At 45.5% G+C, this 19,147-nt stretch overlaps 2 protein-coding genes across 5 annotated transcripts in view; one reads left to right on the top strand and one right to left on the bottom strand.

Annotated features, from left to right (window-relative positions):
• The first annotated feature begins 3,174 nt into the window (after positions 1 to 3,174).
• On the top strand, positions 3,175 to 9,558 carry RWDD2A (RWD domain containing 2A). 3 transcript variants are annotated; one of them, XM_024114249.3, is made up of 4 exons: positions 3,175 to 3,615; positions 6,340 to 6,563; positions 8,508 to 8,630; positions 8,780 to 9,558. In XM_024114249.3, exons 2-4 carry the CDS (start codon positions 6,363 to 6,365, stop codon positions 9,455 to 9,457), a joined length of 1,002 nt encoding a protein of 333 aa, XP_023970017.2. In that variant the 5' UTR covers positions 3,175 to 3,615; positions 6,340 to 6,362; the 3' UTR covers positions 9,458 to 9,558. The 3 variants fall into 3 exon arrangements, with proteins under 3 accessions (XP_023970017.2, XP_005299652.1, XP_042703487.2); XM_005299595.4 differs by lacking the exon at positions 8,508 to 8,630 and having other exon boundaries at positions 3,192 to 3,615; XM_042847553.2 differs by lacking the exon at positions 3,175 to 3,615 and having other exon boundaries at positions 6,420 to 6,563; positions 8,508 to 8,529.
• A 2,338-nt stretch (positions 9,559 to 11,896) lies between these two features.
• ME1 (malic enzyme 1) overlaps positions 11,897 to 19,147 on the bottom strand; it is a 387,310-nt gene continuing 380,059 nt past the window's right edge. For both annotated transcript variants that reach the window (XM_065588152.1, XM_005299590.5), the window contains one exon: positions 11,897 to 12,467. In XM_065588152.1, coding sequence (XP_065444224.1) covers positions 12,300 to 12,467 — 168 coding nt within the window. In that variant the 3' untranslated portion in view covers positions 11,897 to 12,299. The remainder of the gene's footprint in view (positions 12,468 to 19,147) is intronic.

Raw genomic sequence — 19,147 nt, forward strand, 5'->3', positions numbered from 1 at the left:
CGGACATTGTGAGTGATTTACAAATTCCCCCCGGACGCTATTTTTAGAACAAAAAGGAGGACATGTCCGGGTAAATCCGGACGAATGGTAACCCTAATCTGGAGGGATGGGAGGCCCTGCAGGGAGATCAGATCCTCCCTCTCCTCCCCCCGATGGGTGAGAGGTCCTGGGGATGGGTGGGGGTTGGGTTCTGTCCCGAGATAGGCAGGAGGCCCTGGGAATGGGTGGGTCAGGTTCTGTCCTCTGGGTGGGAGGATCGGAGGGGAGTGGTGTAGGCCATGGGCAGGTGGTTGCAGAGTACCTCAACCTGCAATGGTGACTCCTGTCCTGTGGGGTTGGGCCCACTTCCTCACTCCCAGCATTGCAATATGGCAGATGAGATCACAGTGCCTCTCACTCAAGTTTGGCCTAGCCACCGCTGTCATCGAGGAAGCTGGACCAAACCTAAATGGTGCTGTGTCTCTGGGCGGCAGGTCACAACACCCAGACCGAGAAGCTTAGCTGACAAGATGGGGATGATCCAAGCCAGGGGTGGGCAAACTATGGCCCATGGGCCACATCCGGCCCATCAGACCATTTAATCCAGCCCTCAGCTGGGGAGCAGGGTTGGGGCTTGCCCCGCTCCATGCGGCTCCCAGGAATCAGCCGGCATGACCCGCCTCTGGCTCCTACGTAGTATGTACAAGCGTGGCGAGGTGGGAGCCGCATGGGTGACGCCTGCGAATGACAGAGTGCACAGAGCCGCCTGGTCGCATCTTGGAGCCGGAGGGGGGACATGTTTCCGGGAGCTGCTTGTGGTAAGCGCCCAGAGCCTGCACCCCAGAGCGCCCCCCCGTCCCAATCCCCTGCCACAGCCCTGATCCCCCTCTCACCCTCCATCCCAGCCCAGAGCCCCTTCTTGTACCCCAAACCCCTCATCTCCAGCCCCACCCCAGAGCCTGCACCCCCAGCCAGAGCCCTCACCTCCCCCCCACCGGTGCCCAACAGTCTGCCCCATCCCTGATCCTCTTCCTGCCTCTGAACCCATTGGTCCCAGCCCGGAGCACCCTCCTGCACCTCAAACCCCTCATCACAGCCCACCTGAGAATCCTCACCCCTGCCCCCCAACCCCTGAACTCATTTCTGACCCCACCCCAGAGCCTGCACTCCCAGCCAGAGCCCTCATCCTGTCCCGCACTCCTACCCCCAATTTCATGAGCATTCACGGCCCTCCATACAATTTCCATACCCCAATGTGGCCCTCAGGCCAAAAAGTTTGCCCACCCTGGATCCAAGCCCTCTGTTCCCCATTGCTGCATATACACAGCATTGGATAATTCTCTTCATCACATTTCAGACTTTGAGAGAAGGTTATAATCCATACAAAGAGCAAATCATTTCAGATTTGTTGCAAACTCACCTGAAGTTATAGTCATTTTTGGAATGTTTGGTGTAAAGCCCCAGCTCTTGGAATCAAGTAATAATTTCAACTTTCATTTTATTATTATTTTAAGGAAGTTTCTAGCAATCGTGGTTGTGGAGAAACCTGGAAAATGTGACCTTAGTGACATTGATGTAGTGATGTTTCCATGAGTTTGCAGCAAATCTGAAACAAAAGCTTTGAGGGTCATCAGGCATCTTAGCTTTTCATAATGCTTTGTTAAGATATAGAAAAGAAAAAGACAATTTAATTTCCTGATGTTATAAACTGGAAAAGGATGTGCTCAAAAAGGGAGAGATAAATGGTGAGACTTCTCCCAGCAGAGATCTGAATCTACTGGTGAATCTGTGTCCTGTATAACTCATTTAATTACAGTAAATAGGTTTGGGCTGATATCTCACACAGACTTCTAAATTTTCACCCTCTTGTATGCTGTTCCTACTATCTGTAAAGGTGTATCTGTTTTGTGTGACATTCTTTATTTGAAAGGTTTCAGAGTAGCAGCCGTGTTAGTCTGTATCCGCAAAAAGAAGAACAGGAGGACTTGTGGCACCTTAGAGACTAACAAATTTATTAGAGCATAAGCTTTCGTGGACTACAGCCCACTTCTTCCGAAGTGGATATGCATCCGAAGAAGTGGGCTGTAGTCCACGAAAGCTTATGCTCTAATAAATTTGTTAGTCTCTAAGGTGCCACAAGTCCTCCTGTTATTCTTTATTTGAATATAATAAACTATTTCCAAAGAATAAAATACTACCTAGAAGAGATATAGATGTTGCAATACACAATGTGTTACCTGAGATTGTCCTCTAGTGGGTTTCCTGGGTGGGTCATCAACTAGAAAGTTTTATCCCTTATTAAGCATTGAGTATACAGAATGCCATAGAAAAGAGTGCACCAGAATGTTGAATACACACCCAACAAAGTCTTCAATGATCAATGAATAGATTGTAAAGCCATACACGTCCTCCTTGACCATCTAGTCCAGTGGTTCTCAACCCCTTCCCAAACTACTGTACCCCTTTCAGGAGTCTGATCTGTCTTGCGTACCACGGGTTTCTCCTCACTTAAAAACTACTTGCTTACAAAATCAGACATTAAAAAAAAGTGTCACAGCACACTATAACTGAAAAATTGTTTACTTTCTCATTGTATGAAATTTTAGTTTGTACTGACCTCTCTAGTGCTTTTTATGTAGCCTGTTGTAAAACTAGTCAAATATCTAGATGAGTTGATGAGACCGCTGTGTACCCCAGGGGTAGGTGTACTCCTGGTTGAGAACCACTGGTCTAGTCTGAGCTCTTAAAGTAGCCAAAACATTTCCAAATGTAACCAGACCCAGTGAATCCTGCCTTGGGTGTTCAGTTAGAAGAGGCTGTGGGTCCAGGGCAGTGGACTGGGTCACTGCTCTTCCTAGCTTTGAAGCTGACTTTGTGGAAACTTGTGCAAAAATCACTCTCTATGCTGCTGCTTCCCCATCCGCAAAATGGGTTACACATTTGCAGTACGATTACAATTATGTAGTTTGCCCCATTAAGTTCAGCAAACCGACAACTATGGTGCATGCCCCGTTTGTGTTTTTTTAAAGGGTTAAACTCAACTCATCATAATGCAAAACAAATTGGGGGCAAAAAAGGACTATTTCCATGCCAACTTTTCCTTTGCAACGCCCCCTGTTGTAACCGCTGCTTTGCTTGGAGAGCTCACAAGGTTACATTTATTAATGGACAAATTGTCTTTCCCAGCTCCGCACACTGGACCAGCGGACAGGAGCCCTTCAGCGTTGCGGCACGTTCCGTGCGGTAGGGTCTGAAGCCGCAGGAAGAAGTCGGGCTACGGCCGCGCCTCCCCGCTGCCCCCTGGCCCGCAGGCTGGTTGTGCGCAGTGCTCACGTGACGTAACCCACCGCCCCGCCCCCATCGCGGTCTGGCGCGAGTCTCCCCCAGCGGCCCCGGTCCCGCGTGGGGTGAGGGCTTTGGCGGCGCGAGCATTTCTTGCTGAGCCCGGGCCCGGGCGGGAACAGGGCAGACCCCCCCCCCCTGCCGCGTCACGTCCATGGCGCCGCCCCCGGCTTCAGCAGAGCCGACAGAACCGCGCTCAGCTGGCTTCGGCCGCCGCCTCAGTCAGACCCGCCGGCGCGGACGCGGCAAGGGCGCGCGGCTGGGAGAAGAGCGGCTCGGGCGCGGCCCGCAGAGGTAGGCTGCCTGACCCGGGCCGGCCTGCCGGGTGTATCAGCACAAAACGCAACCCTCCCCTTTTGCCAGTGGCGAGGGCGCTCTGAGAGGTCCCCGCTCACGTTCATTTGCCCGCCCTGCGCTGGGTGCGGCTCTGGGGGCCAGAGCGGCTGGAGTCTCCCGAGCGGCTCGAGCGAAGGGCCGCAGCGCACGCCCCGCGCCAGCCCTCTCCGTGACACGCGGCCCCGGGCAGGGCCCCAGTTGTGCAGCTGAGCCCCCGCCCCCACGGCCCGGAACGCGCCGCTCAGCTTTTCTGATAGTTCCTTAAATCCTTGTTTTGTCTACATTGACTCTCCGGTGTCTTTCCCAAAGACCGGCCGCGCTGTCGAGTCCCCGGCTCGTTACGCATATTGATGATCGCCAACTCCATGCTGTTGTGTGCAGCTAAACATTGAGGCATGTCTGGTCTGAGGCGATTTTACAAATCCATTGTGGGGTAATAGATAGTGGCAAAGAGATCACACTCCTGCTGCACCTGCCTTTAGAACCTTTTTTAGGTTTACATGAGGAAAACTTTGGCACGTGCTTAACTTGACACATGTAATTAGTACCATTGAACTCAATGGGACTGCTCCAGTGCACAAAGTTAAACACACACAATTTTTTGCACGATTATACCCTTAATTTTTTTTTAAAAAGTGGGTGTGGTTTTTTTTAGTATGTTAAGTTATGGAACACCAGTTAAGCTCCAGAGCTAAGGAGCAGTTGCATTTTGCACAAAAGCAGGGATTCAGTTTGTGTGTGGAAAAGTTACAGAATCTCCATCCCAGTTTGACAACCAAATTAATTTTGGAGACAGAATGAATGTTCTGAGTATTTACAAGTAAATTCAATAACTAATTTGAGTTAAATTAGTTTAAAAATGGTACTGTACTCTAGTGGTATCATAGAGGGAACATATGAGACGGAAGACCCTCTTTTAAAACCCTTCTTTAAAAATCAGTTTAATCGGAGACCAAAAGCATTAAAATGCCTTAATCATAATAAAATGAACAGGAGTACTTGTGGCACCTTAGAGACTAACAAATTTATTAGAGCATAAGCTTTCGTGGACTACAGCCCACTTCTTCGGATGCATATAGAAGAAGTGGGCTGTAGTCCACGAAAGCTTATGCTCTAATAAATTTGTTAGTCTCTAAGGTGCCACAAGTACTCCTGTTCTTTTTGCGGATACAGACTAACACGGCTGCTACTCTGAAACCTGTCATAATAAAATGGTTATTGCATCGTGTTGCTAGGGGACAAAATTACAGTTCCTTTGAGTGTATTAACTGCATTTCCATATTATAACATATTTGAGTTTAAGTGTAATCTTAATGCTGAATTTCTTGGGTGTGTAATGCTTGTTTTTGGGATAATTACTACTGTCCCAGTCCCTAAGTTAATGCACCTCTACCCCAATGTGGTCTCCTTGAGGGCACTCACTTAAGTCTCAGGCTTCCAACTGTCAACTTTCTCGAGGCAGAATCCCGTGACTCTCCAGACTGAGGCCTTCGGTTGCAAACCCCTGTATTTCACTCTGATCACCTCAGTGGGTGTGAATTCAGTACCTTCAGTTCTGCTCTCTGAGTGGGAATGACAGGGTTAAACAGGGTAATCTTCATAGAGCAAAGTACTATTTATTCAGAACAAAAGCAAATCAAAGAACAATAAACAGCTTATATGCATGCCTGGCTTATCAGGTGATTCCCCATCTTCCCCATGGAGACCCTGGTGGGTCTAAAATACTTCAGCTCCTTCCTCGTGCCTGTTACTTTTCGGAAGGTGTCCGAGGATATTTGTACTTTGCAATAAAAGACCCTTGGGCACAGCTGTGGCTGGCCTGGGTCAGCGGATTCCAGTTCACAAGGCTCAGGGTGCTGGGCTATAAATTTGCTGTGTAAATGTTTGGGCTTGTGCTGGAGCCAAGGCTCTGAAATCCTGGAAACGGGGTGGGTCTCAGAGCCTGGTCTCCTACACTGCAATTTTTAGCGCTGCAGCTGGACCCTTGGGAACCCAAGTCAATTGCTATGGGCTCTAAGATTCAGTGCCACCGATTTTTTTTTTTTTTTTTTTTTTTTTTTTTTTTTTTTTAATTATTATTGCAGTGTAGATGTACCTTGAGTCTGACCCTAGGTCAGGCTGTTATTTTTGTACATTTTCAAATTCTGTGTCTGCTAAGCCCATGTACCAGGCCAGACCAGTACATGTGTTTTTCTCCAGGGGATGAAACTGCAAAAGACTAGTTACCCCTATTGTTTCAGTATTAGAGATTTGCATTAATTACTGCCCATCATCTTTAGTTCCTGCAGGAAGCATTCTTTATCATACCCATTTAGCCAGGAATACAATTGCTAACAAGACCATAAATATACATATAACAATTATAAAATCAGTTTAATAGCACTTGTCACTCTCAATATAATAGGCTTTGAATATGCTGTTATTCCAAAGCAGCTATCACAACAACATTCCTGTAATGTTTTATCCTTTAATTATATGTACTTTCAACCTTAACTCCATTTTAATGTAGTTTTTTTTTCTTTTGGAAATTAAACAGCTCTATAGCTGACTTCATTTTTTTTCATAATTGTTCCTTTTTTTATTATAAAACAAAACCCACAAGATTATATTGTCTTGATTAATAGAAAATTATTGCTACAGTTTAAGAAACATTGTTGTTGATAAGATCTCTTCTATTTTCAGGTGTCTGGGTTTACAGCTGTAACATGGCTGTCACAATAAAAGAATGTCTTGAGCTTCAGCTGTTGGAAATGGAAATGCTCTTTTCAATGTTTCCTAATAAAGGAGAAATAAGCCTTCAGGACAAAAATGCTCTTACTTATGTGCAGATGTACTTGAAAAATATAAAAGAAGGACTACCACCTCGGATTGAATATTCAATTTCTGTTGATATTGATGAGCCAAAGGTGAGAACTTCCATTTACATTTTGTTTTTAACTATGCAGTTTTCTTAGTTTTGCACTGCAGTCATCCAAAAAAAGGATGTTCCATGCAGTGTTTTTTACAAAATATTTATAGTTTCCATAAAAAGTGCACAGAGTTCTTGTTTTAGCTTGAATTTAACAGAAATCCAGTATTTGTAGTGAATAATAAGTTTTGTTTGAAGGAGCAATTATCCTTTGGGCCCTCTGCTGGTTGACATGTAGTGCAGCAAACATGTACATACAGTAGAACTAGATCATAGAATATCAGGGTTGGAAGGGATCTCAGGAAGTCATCTAATCCAACCGCCTGTGCTCAAAGCAGGACCAATCCCCAGACAGATTTTTGCCCCAGATCCCTAAATTGCCCCCTCAGAGATTGAGCTCACAACCCTGGGTTTAGCAGGCCAATGCTCTAACCACTGAGCTATCCCTCCCACCTCATATTTACGAACACCTCGGAAAATGAAGGTTATTCATAACTCTAAAATGTTCATAACTGAACAAAACATTATGGTGGTTCTTTCAAAAGTTTACAACTGAACATTGACTTAATACAGCTTGAAACTTCACTATGCAGAAGAAAAATGCTGCTTTTCCTTTATTTTTGTAGTAGTTTACATTTACATGGCCACTTAAGCCTGCTGCATCATCAGTGGTGAGGGAAACAGGGCAAGGAGATCTTTGTAAAGTTTTTAAAAGAATGGGAAATAGAAGTGCTTATCATTTTTCAGCACAAGGTCCAAAAAAATTTCATTGTTTCAAATGATAAAAGAAAAATAAGAAAATCCAGTTTGTGAGTCATAAACATCTAATCATATATACATTGGAGATCCAGATCATGTAGTGTTTGCAAAGATGATGCCACATCATTCTGTGATTGGAAGAAAGTTTATGAATTATGTTGGAAGCAGGTGATTAACTGCAGGATAGCAGGAATCACCCACAGATTTAAGTTGTGAATGTTTGGGTCATTTAGCCCATACCCTCAGGAGAGCTCTTCTGTGGTATTAAGGTAGAAATACTCTGATAACAAATAGGAATAATAGCTAATTTTTATAATAGGACAACCATATATGAAAAACATTCCAATGTTTGAATATTCTTGTTTCAGAAAATTGTCCATCCTTGCTCTGTCAAGTTTTTAAGATGAATTATTTACATTTGTTTACTTGTGTAGTATTCTGCACAATGGAAATATCCCATGAACTAAGTATTCCAGTAATTTCTTGGCCTACAATTGCCTCATCTATATTACTCTGAATAGCAGTCACCACTCCTTCACCACACATGGCTCTTTTTTGTTTATGGAGAAATGAGAGGTTTCAATCACCTTTCATTTTCTTTTTGTCAGGTCAAATTGAGTGACAATAGAATCATGTTACATAACCACTCTTCCCTCAGGTGTTTTGTCTGCATATGCAAGTTGTCAAACAGAGAAAGTTCTTTCTCATTCTCACAAGTAGAGAGTGAGTGAATGATAGAGAGAGAGAGCGCATCTGACAGTGCGGAAAGTTGTCAGACGCCTGGAGCTTGCCATTCCTCTATTACAGAAACAGAGTAATAGTAGGATTCTTGAAAGTGACTTGCCCCTATGGCTCTTTCTGGAACTGCAGTTTACAGTGAAGCAGCTGCCTACTCTGCCTAGCAATGCTCAGCAAAGCCACCTAAGAACAGGTGCAGTAGTAAGAACAGCTTCTCTTCAGGGATAACCACTTGTCTGCTATACACTTGCAACATTCCTCTAGACAATGAAGCAGGAAAGATCAACCACATGATGGGGATGTTTGAGGTATGGACGCAGTGAGATGGGACACAAAGTAAAGGGAACAGACAAAAAGAGATGAAGGGATCCATGACCAAGAAGAAAATATGCTATTTTTTTAGGTTGTGGCAATTTTATTTGATCATATCTTATTTCCTTGGCAGAGAAGGGCATATCGAAAGGAGGGTGAGTCTACTTTAAACCTTTTTGGGGGGAGGGGAGGAGGAGACCTATGGGCTGAGTATGGAAACATACCAGCAGTCTCCCCTCCCCTGAAGATGACTGCTGTAAGTAACTTTCTAAACTCTCATTAGCTGAGGCATTCCTATGGGGAGTGCAGGATATGGTTCCTGAAATTCCTGTTACTGTAACATGCATTTCAGTACTTGTAGATCTGATTTCATGTTTCTCTTTTTCCTCCCCGCTTAATTTTAAGGTAAAAGTAGACTTGCATGTATCCTTGCCTCACCGCTACCCTCATTCAGCACCGCAACTATTTGCAAGATCAAATGCACTAGACAGACAGAATCAACTGCAGCTCAATAAACATCTCACTTCTCACATCAGTTCTTTGGATTTAGGTGAACTGTGTGTATGTGCGGCAGTGCAGTGGGTACGAGACAACAGTGCATCTTATTTCCAAAACAGTAACGTCTCTTCTGAAACTGCTCCAAAAGAAAAGGCAGTAAAAATAATTTTTCATCGAATGTGGATCTATAGCCATCATATATATAGACAGGAACTGAAAAAGAAAATCTTTGATTGCGCAAAGCAATTAAATTTGACTGGTTTCTGCCTAACAGGGAAACCTGGTATCATCTGTGTGGAAGGGCTCAAAGAAAACTGTGAGGAGTTCTGGCATGTTATTAGATATCCTAACTGGAAACACATTTCCTGCAAACACGTTGAGAGTATGGAAACGGAAGGAAATGGGGATAATCTTCATCTCTTTCATACTTTTGAAGATTTACAGTTCCAGGCACATGGTGATTATGGACTGAGGAATGACTATCACATGGATCTTGGCCAATTCTTAGAATTCCTTAAACAGCATCAAAGTGAACATATTTTTCAATTATTATTTGGTGTTGAAAGCAAACATTCAGACAATTAACAAATCAATTGTATAACTAGTTTTAATTTTGCACAATGTTACAAATGATTTTTTTTAAGTTCATCCATGGATATACGATTAAAAACTGAATGAAATTGGTATACTGTGCTTATAGTTATTATAATAAGGGAAACTCTGTAAAGTAAGAAAATCATGGTGCAAAGATAGACCCTTTGCTTTTGTTTTAAATACATCATAAGTAAGACCCTTCGTTTTCAGTTTAAACCAATTTTTACTGGAAAAAAACTGGGTTTTAAAAGCATTACCTGTTTTTTTCTGATTTTTGACCTACTTTTGTATCATTCAAATATATAAAAAATAACTTGTTTTATTAGGAAAATACAATACATTGCATGAGATATGTATTACAGTAATACATTAGTCTGTGTGTATATGCAAAGCTGCCTGTTAAAGTAAGGCGATGTATTAGTGTAGAAGATATACACACAATAAACAAACATGCATGCACGCAAGCTCTGAACTGCGTGCGCATCTGAACGTACTGATGAATCTCACACCCGCCACGTACACATTTCAAGTTGTTAGCAGATAACGGTTGAAAAATTTAACACTAAACTCTGTATCAGAATATGTTTCAGCACACAAGGAAGTATTCAAAAGTTTTAAAAAATCAAAACAGGAGAAAAGGATGAAGTTTAGTGTATGCGCTGCAAATGGTGTGGCCCAGTTATTAAATGGAAATATTTATAGGCTATTAGTTCTATGTCTACAACCGTAAACTGTTTATTCAAATGAAATATTTTATGTGGAGCTTAGAGATGTATTGTTAAACTCAGAAGTGCCATCGTGTTTTGAGTGCTGTTTTAGTTCTGCAGCAAACCACACTGAATTCTGTTCATCAAAGCATTAATTTACTGAATACTTTTCCCCCTGTGCTTCCATCCCCTGAAATAAACCCTGCTATTACCCCAAAAAAATTAATAATAGTTTTTTGCAATGATTTTCATCTGCCTTTGGTAGTTGTAGTAATAAACACAAATTCCTGGGGAAAATGAAATAAAATAAAATGCAAAAACGAAGGGCCTTAATCATAAGCTTTTGAGATTTACATATTTATTTGTGTAAATGAGTGCTAAATCTATAGCTGAAACATGTAATCAGCATTTATCACCTCTTGGTCCATGAGGCAGACTGCAGGGCAGTGGTTGCGAATTGCACAATCCCATACTGTAATACTCAGAATTATGTAGTCTGTCTGGCACCTCAGCCACATGTCACTTGGTAGTTTCTTCGGGTCTAGGCCTGTAGTAACTATTTTATATGGGAATCGGTGGGGAAGAGGAGGGATGAAGGGGCTACACACTCCAATTATTTTGCATTAACAACAAAAATAGACTACTCTGTTCCATGCTCCAGTCTGTACAGCACCCTGACCTGCTCTGTAAAGCCTCTATTCAAACTCCATTCAAATCTTTTTTTAAAGTGCATAAGAAATGAGCCATCTAACATTTTATTTCTTACTAAAACAAAATTTTGAAAAAATTACCATCCGTTTATTCCTTTATAGCCTAGCTTTTGCTGGAAAACCATGTAATTTTATTGCTGTTATCAATTTTCTGTACTTTCCCTTCCATCTCCAGTCTCGTTACCCCCCAGTTATATTAGCTTTTAGCTGTTCCGGCCAAGGATTTGAGATTTGTATCTGAACTGTGAGATGCCTTGCATTCTTTTGGGTACTGTAAAAAATAATAAATGCATGGGATTTGGAGTTCCTACTGAAGTGTGCCAAATATCAGAGTAGCTGTTATTTCACACAGGGGGATGAAGTCTTGCAAGTTTAAAAGATATAAAAAAAAATGTAAAACTAAAACATATATATAATTTTACATAAATGAACAGGTAAATAAATCAGATAACTATGTAGCGTTTTGGAAGACGGTTATATATTTAAGATGTGCTATGGATACTTCCTTTTTAGTGAAATGAATACTGAAGATTAACATAGCTAATATATATTAAAAAAAAATCACTCAATCACTAGAGGGAGATACATGTAGGCTTTGAAGGGACATTCATTAGCTTCTCTCATTAGAAAACTTTCTCTTGACTGCTGCCATTGCACCTGCATGATTGCAAATGTACATACAGATTTTCCTAGGGAAAAATATCCTACATTTACCATGTTTTAAAACAAAAATGTTTTCATTATTTTATTTAAAGGTAATAATATAGCTATTTTATATGCAAATTGTACTGTGCCTTTCCTTAAACAAACAGATTGTGCTATTTAGTCTCTGCCATACTGTTTTGTCAGTTTGGACATAATCCTGATTTCATTGAAATTAGTGGCGTTAATGAGAGCAGGATTTAGTCCTCTATTACAATACATTGTAACATGTCAGAAATGTATAGAGATGTGATTCTCTGTAATATTCCAGCTGAAAATCATAAGCAAAAAAGGGAAACATTTGCCACAAGTCCATTGCCCAAATTGATTTTTATTCTTATGTGTACAGTTATTTTAGCAACTTAACTAATTTGAAATAAAAGTTTTAAAGAAAAAATTAGTCTGATTGTAAAAGTTTTCAGCATATTAAAAAAATAATTTTTAGATTTGACAGAAAACTACTAAATATTTGAACTCTCAACTATTGCTACCTTGTTCATTTTCTATTAAAGATAAATCTAAAAATTATTAGTTTTTTTTTTTTAAACAGACAGAAAATTAATAAGTATTTGAATTCTTTCAACTACTGCTACCTGGTTCATTTTCTATTAAAGATTAAAAAAAAACAAAAAAAAACCTAATTTTAGATTTAACAGACAAAACAGTAATAGGTATCTGAATTCCTTCAACTACTGCTACCTTGTTCATTTTCTATTAAAGATTTCCGGTCTGTATTTTCATGGCTTCCTCGGGCCAGACATAAGAGTCCACTACAAAGCTGTCATAATCAGTGCTATAAACCTGTGAGCGGATGAATGCTTCCTTGTCTTCAGGCTCAGGATAGAAAGATGCTGTTTTATTGCTGTAGGCTTGTTCTGCAATCTGGAAACACACAACCAAGTTGACAATTACAACCTATTAAGTTTGTTGCAATGCTGTTCCAAAAGTAAGAGTAGAAATGATGATAGCTCAAAATTTAACAAAAGATGCCGGATCCTCTGCTGGTGTAAAACAACAGATTTATATGAATTTACATCAGTTGTGGATCTGTCCCAATATATCATGAGGAGGGGATTAACAAAGGTTGTGCAAAATTTTCTGAAAAGCTGGGTTGCTGCATCCATTGAAATGAGTCTTACCCGTGGCCTTCTCACTCTCTTTACTCCTAGGGGAATTCTGCGCCCTGAATTGATACCTTCTGCAGATTTCTTGGCTCCCCTGCAGAAAAATGGGGGGAGCAAAGAAATCTATGGGGAACACACGCCCCTTTCCCAGCAGCCTGAGTGCATCTGCTGGGAGCAGCTGGCAGTAGAGAGTAGATTACTGTGGGAGGGAGGAGGGAGGCTGGGCATGCATCCATGGAGAGATGTTAAGGGGGTAGGGCTGGGCGCCTGCCTGTGAAAGAGTGAGAGAGACTCACTCTGTCCCTCTTGCTCCCTGTTGCTGCATTCCGGTCTTGGAGACATAGGGCTGTGTGAAGCAGGCTCTGTCCCTGAGGCAGAGCACAAACGTAACAACTAAGCTGGCAGGCTGCTAATGTTGACATTGTTAGTTCATTATTCCCATTCTTAGTCAATTAAGGCTCCTTTACCTTGCCAGAGTGATGTAAAGTATCAGAGGGGTAGCCTTGTTAGTCTGTATCCACAAAAACAATGAGGAGTCTGGTGGCACTTTAAAACTAACAGATTCATTTGGGCATAAGCTTTTGTGGGTAAAAACCCACTTCTTCAGATGCATGGAGCATCTTCCATGCATCTGAGGAAGTGGGTTTTTACCCATGAAATCTTACGCCCAAATAAATCTGTTAGTCTTTAAGGTTCCACCGGACTCCTCATTGTTTTAGAGTGGTGTAAAGGAGCCTTCTTGTAAATGACAGTAACGGAATCCTCAGCTAGGAAGGTCTATGGGCTTTCTCACTTTTTCCCCTGTGCCAGAGAGGCACAATGGGGTTAGATTACAGCTCGGGATCTATTTTACTTATCCATTAAAAAAAAATGCAAAACAATGATTAGCAAAACTGTATGACTTTCATGTATGAAAGTCTGAGCAATTTGGTGTTCTGTAAAGTAGAATGTCGCTTTAAACACCACAATAAAAGTAAGGTAATTTAAATGAAAATCCAGGATTATAACTGGAATGCAGGGTATTGGTTACCAAGTATTTGTAACCTTCATGTGTTTAGGAAATGCTGAACAGTTATTGTGATTTTTTTTCTGTATGGTAGTTTAAATAAATTACCAAAATAAGTGAAATTGCTGTGATTATATTGCATTATTTTGACAAAAAATGCAGAATTTTGGATTATTTGCCCTGAATTCCCTCAGGAGTATCTCTGGTGGTGCAAATGGATTGCTCACTTTTATTCAGTAACATCCTAGCTTTTATGGCAGCAGTGGGCAAATTAGTCCCCCCTTCATATAAGCAAGAAAGAAGTGAAATCTTTCCTTTTAAGAAGATACACATCTTTTCTACATGAAGAAGGTAATTCTTTGTACTTTGATCATCTTTTGCCAAGGTTAACTCTTCCTTTCCAAGCCTCACATGAAATATTTCTTGCTTCATTTTGCTTGAAGGCTCAACGGCCACTAGATGTGACCAGAGCTGTTAAAGTTTGCCATAATTGACAATATCTTTCTTAGTAAAGCTAAATCTCCAAGAAATGGCGAGTTTTGATCCTACACCAGCGTGTGGGCTTTGTTTTAGTGATGATTGGGAAAAGCACCTGATTAAAAGCTTCTAAATTCTCCATAGTTAGTTGAATCAAGTGCTATATTACTAAGGCCTTTCATTTTTGGTTATTCGTTATTGGTAAAATTCCCAGGTTATACAAAAGTTATTTGTATTTTTTACCAATTGTAACCCAAATTTTGGACCTCTCTCATACATGAAAATACTGATCATGTTAAGAAAATCTAATACACTACATTGAATAGAAATGTTTTTGTTATTAATCAATTAGTCAAAGTGTAAATGTGAGCCAGTTAAAGTAAGACAACATAGTGGAAGATACCCATGGATGTGCGTGTGTATATCAGTGCTTGAGTCCTACCCCCCCCCCCAACTTGCTGAAATTTCCGGACCCAATTCTCTGCTCCCAGGAAGAGAGATGGTGGCTCAGTAACCTGGATGGCCCAGGTACCAGAGCCACCATCTCTCCTTCTGGAGCGGGCCCGGAGGCAGAAGACTAGAGGAGGGAGCCTTAGAAGATGGCGCCCTTATGTTCTCCAGTTCCAGGCCCGCTTTGGTTTAGTAAACCAGGCCACCCAGATTACCAAGCTGCCATCTCTCCTTCCGGAGGAGGGAGTTGGGTCAGAATAGTCTTACCTTTCTCTATTTGTTGCTTCTTTTCTGTCCTTCCATCCCCCAATATTAACCCAGAAAATTGAAGTTCTTCTTCGAGTGCTTGCTCATATCCATTCCATTAGGTGTGTGCGCGCCGCGTGCACGATCGTCGGAAGATTTTTACCCTAGCAACACCGGCGGGTCGGCTGTGGAGCCCCCTAGAGTGGCGCCTTCATGGCGCTGAATATATACCCCAGCCGACCCGGCGCCCCCTCAGTTCCTTCTTACCGCCCCTGACGGTCGTTGGAACTGTGGAGCGCTGCTTAGCTGTTCTCCACTCTCCCTAGCTTAGTTTGTTATTCGCAGTTATAGTTATAGTTGTAGTTCTAGTGTTTATAGTTAAATAGTTCAATAGTTTTTAAAAGTTGTTCTAGTTGTTATAATAGTTCAGGGGATTAAGGGGGTCGTCTCCCCCTTTCTCCCCCGGCCGCGGGGCCGGGCTCATGCCCAACGCTCCCGGCTTCAAGCTGTGCGCCTCCTGCGCTAAGCCTATGCCCACGAGCGACCCGCACGACTCCTGTCTGAAGTGCCTGGGAGAGTCCCATCAAACAGATAAGTGCAAGATCTGTAAGGCCTTCAGACCAAGGACCAAGAAGGAGCGGGACTTTCGGCTCCGGCAACTCCTGATGGAGGCGGCACTTAGTCCGGACGCTCCATCTACAAGTCAGGCCCCGGCACCTAGCGCCTCGGTGCGCAGTGCCCCGGCGGCACCGGCCATGACGACCACGCGAGTGGCGTCAGATAAGCCTCCCCGGCACCGGACCTCGTCGGCACCGCAAGCACAGCAAGTGCCTCGGCGCCGGTCATTATCCCCAGGGCATAAGAAAGCCCATAAGACGGGGACCTCCGTGCCGAAGACGCTGGCTCCCCCAGTGCCGGGGGTAGAGCCGCGTCCGCCGGTGGAGCACCGGAAACAGGTGCCTCCAGCACCGTCGACTCCGGCGCCGAGGCCGTTGAGTCCGGTGCAGACGGCGTCTCCACCGAGGCCGGCGGTGATACAGTGCCTCCCGTCGACGCCAGAGACCTTCGCGGTGGCGAGAGACTTAATAGCTCTCACGGAGCCGGCACCGCCTCAACCACCGGCACCGACGGCACCGTTGCCTCGCCCGGTCCAGTCGAGGGGGAAACCTGCCTTGATGCGCCCTCCATCACAAGGGCTGGAACCTCGGCACCGATCCAGGTCCCGAAGCAGGTCCCCACGCCGCTCGCAGTCCCGGCACCGAATATCACCTCGGCACCGGTCGTACTCGCGGCCAAGATCTTCTTCGCGGCACCGCTCTACGTCTCGGCACCGCTATGATCGTCGGCACCGGTCAACGTCGAGACGTAGTTCTCGGCACCGCTACGGTCGACGCTCGACGTCGAGAGGCCGCTCCCGGTACCGGGCATACTCCAGGTCCTCGTCGAGGTCCAGATCCGACTCCCGGCACCGACGAGGTCATCGGCACCGGTCGCGGTCCCGGCACCGATCGCCGGCACCGCGTGGAGATAGATCATCTCCGGACCGGCACCGTGCGGCACCGCAGCCCACGGGAATCGTCTCGACGCTCTCGGCACCGCCATGGCCATCGAGATCGGTGTCTCGCTCCTCGGAGGACCTCTCGAGATCGGCATACCCCCTTCAGGGGCAAGCCGAGGAACAGGACTTGGGCCATTGGCAGAACATAACAGAGGACCATTCTCATGGCCCATCTCACTGGTCGTTTTGGACCCCCTGGGCGTACCATCAGGCGCAAGGGGCTCCAGTTGCTTCGACCTCTCGCTCCGGTCACTCCGTCAGAAGGGCCCCGGAGTCCACCATCTCTCGGCCTCCGCCAGGGGGCATGGAGGCTTCTGTGTCCGCACCACCTGACGCCCTGGACCCAGGCGCAGGTGACGTTCCAGCCCAGGAACAGGGAGAACAGGACCAGCCCTTGGATCCTGTTCCACCGGAGGCATCTTCCTCTTCTTCTCCGGATGAGGCAGTGGCGGGCACATCGTGCACAGGCCCACCCCCAATAGATCTTCGGGCTCACCAGGATCTTCTGCGCAGGATGGCCCGTAACATGGACCTGCAGGCGGAGGAGATAGTGGAGGTGCACGACCCGATCGTGAATATCCTCGGAGCGGATGCCCCATCGAGGGTGGCGTTACCTCTGATCCGCACGATTCAGGCCAATGCTTCTACGATATGGCAGACTCCTGCCTCTATCCCGCCCACAGCGAGAGGGGTGGAAAGGAAATACTTTGTCCCGTCTAAAGACTACGGGTACTTGTATACCCACCCCCAGCCGTGTTCTCTGGTGGTGGCATCAGTGAACGCAAGGGAGCGCCACGGCCAGCAGGCCGCAGCGCCCAAATCAAAGGAGGCTAAGCGCCTCGATTTATTCGGCCGTAAAGTTTACTCAGCCGGGGGGCTGCAACTTAGAGCGGCTAATCAACAGGCGCTCTTGAGCCGCTATAGTTTTAACTCCTGGAGCTCTATGGGGAAGTTCAAGGAGTTGGTTCCCCAAGAGTCCAGGGAGGAGTTTGGAGCCCTGGTAGAGGAGGGTAAGAAGGTGGCTCGGACCTCCTTACAGGCCTCCTTAGACATAGCGGACTCCGCTGCGAGAACCCTGGCCTCAGGTATCGCTATGCGGAGGATCTCCTGGCTCCAGGTTTCGGGTCTGCCTCAGGAACTGCAGCAAACCCTGCAGGATCTACCCTTCGAAGGTCAAGGGTTGTTTTCTGAAAAGACGGACTCTCGCCTGCAGAGCCTCAAGGACTCCAGGACGATCATGCGTTCCTTGGGGATGCATGTTGTGGGCCCTCAGCGCAGGCCATTTAGACCGCAGCCTCAGCGCTTCTACCCCCCCCCGCCTCGTCAGAGACAGGACTCGGCCCGGAGGCGAGGGCGAGGTGGTAGAAGAAGGTGGACCGGCCCTCAACCTGGTCAGAACCAGGGGCCACCTAGACCACCTTCAGGCCCTAGGCAGAACTTTTGAAGGTGCGGTCGAGGACGGCGCCCCAGTCATCCCCCAGGATCCAGCCCCCTCCTTTCGGGATCGCCTCTCCCACTTCCACCGTGTTTGGTGCCTTATAACTTCGGACCGTTGGGTCCTTCGCACGGTGGAGAGGGGATACGCTATCCAGTTTTCTTCAATCCCCCCCTCCCACCCCCCCTTCCCCGTCCCTCTTCAGGGACCCTTCTCACGAGCAACTTCTTATACAGGAAGTTTCTACGCTCCTCGCTATGGGGGCCATAGAGGAGGTTCCAGTGGAGTTAAGGGGCAGGGGATTCTATTCCCGTTACTTCCTCATTCCCAAGTCCAAAGGAGGTCTGCGACCCATCTTGGACTTGCGCGGACTCAACAAATTCGTAGTAAAGTTGAAGTTCCGCATGGTCTCTCTGGGGGCCATTATCCCTTCCCTCGATCCTGGAGACTGGTTCGCCGCCCTCGACATGAAAGACGCATACTTTCACATTGCTATTTACCCGCCTCACAGACGCTTCCTGCGATTCGTGGTAAACAGGGTGCACTACCAATTTGCAGTCCTTCCCTTCGGCCTATCCTCGGCCCCACGGGTGTTCACGAAATGTATGGCTGTCGTGGCAGCGTACCTTCGTCGGCAAGGGATACAGGTGTTCCCGTACCTAGACGACTGGCTGGTACGCGGTCGCACCAAAGAACAAGTTCGAGATCACGTCCACATAATAGTGCACACATTCAACAAGTTGGGTATCCTACTCAACAAGGACAAATCCACTCTAGAACCTACCCAGAGAATAGAATTCATCGGCGCGGTTCTAGACTCCAGACGCGCACAAGCCATCCTGCCAGACAATCGCTTTTGCACCATCACGAGCCTCATTCAAGGACTCAAGGCCTTCCCAACTACCACGGTGAGGTCGTGCCTTACCCTGCTGGGTCACATGGCTTCCTGCACGTACGTAACCAGGCATGCCAGACTTCGGCTTCGCCCACTCCAGACCTGGGTGTCATCAATATACCGCCCACATCGGGACAGCCTGAATATGGTGGTCACAGTCCCGAACTCGGTCCTGACCTCCCTCACATGGTGGCTAGATCACAATGTGGTTTGCGAAGGGATGCCGTTTCACGCCCCACAACCCTCTCTGCACCTGGTCACAGACGCTTCATCTCTGGGTTGGGGCGCCCATCTCAACGAGCACCATACACAGGGCCTCTGGACTGCACCCCAGCTAGCCCTGCACATCAATGTTCGGGAACTGATGGCGG

This window comes from Chrysemys picta, chromosome 3, assembly GCF_011386835.1.
Source record: "Chrysemys picta bellii isolate R12L10 chromosome 3, ASM1138683v2, whole genome shotgun sequence".
Lineage (NCBI taxonomy): Eukaryota > Metazoa > Chordata > Testudines > Emydidae > Chrysemys > Chrysemys picta.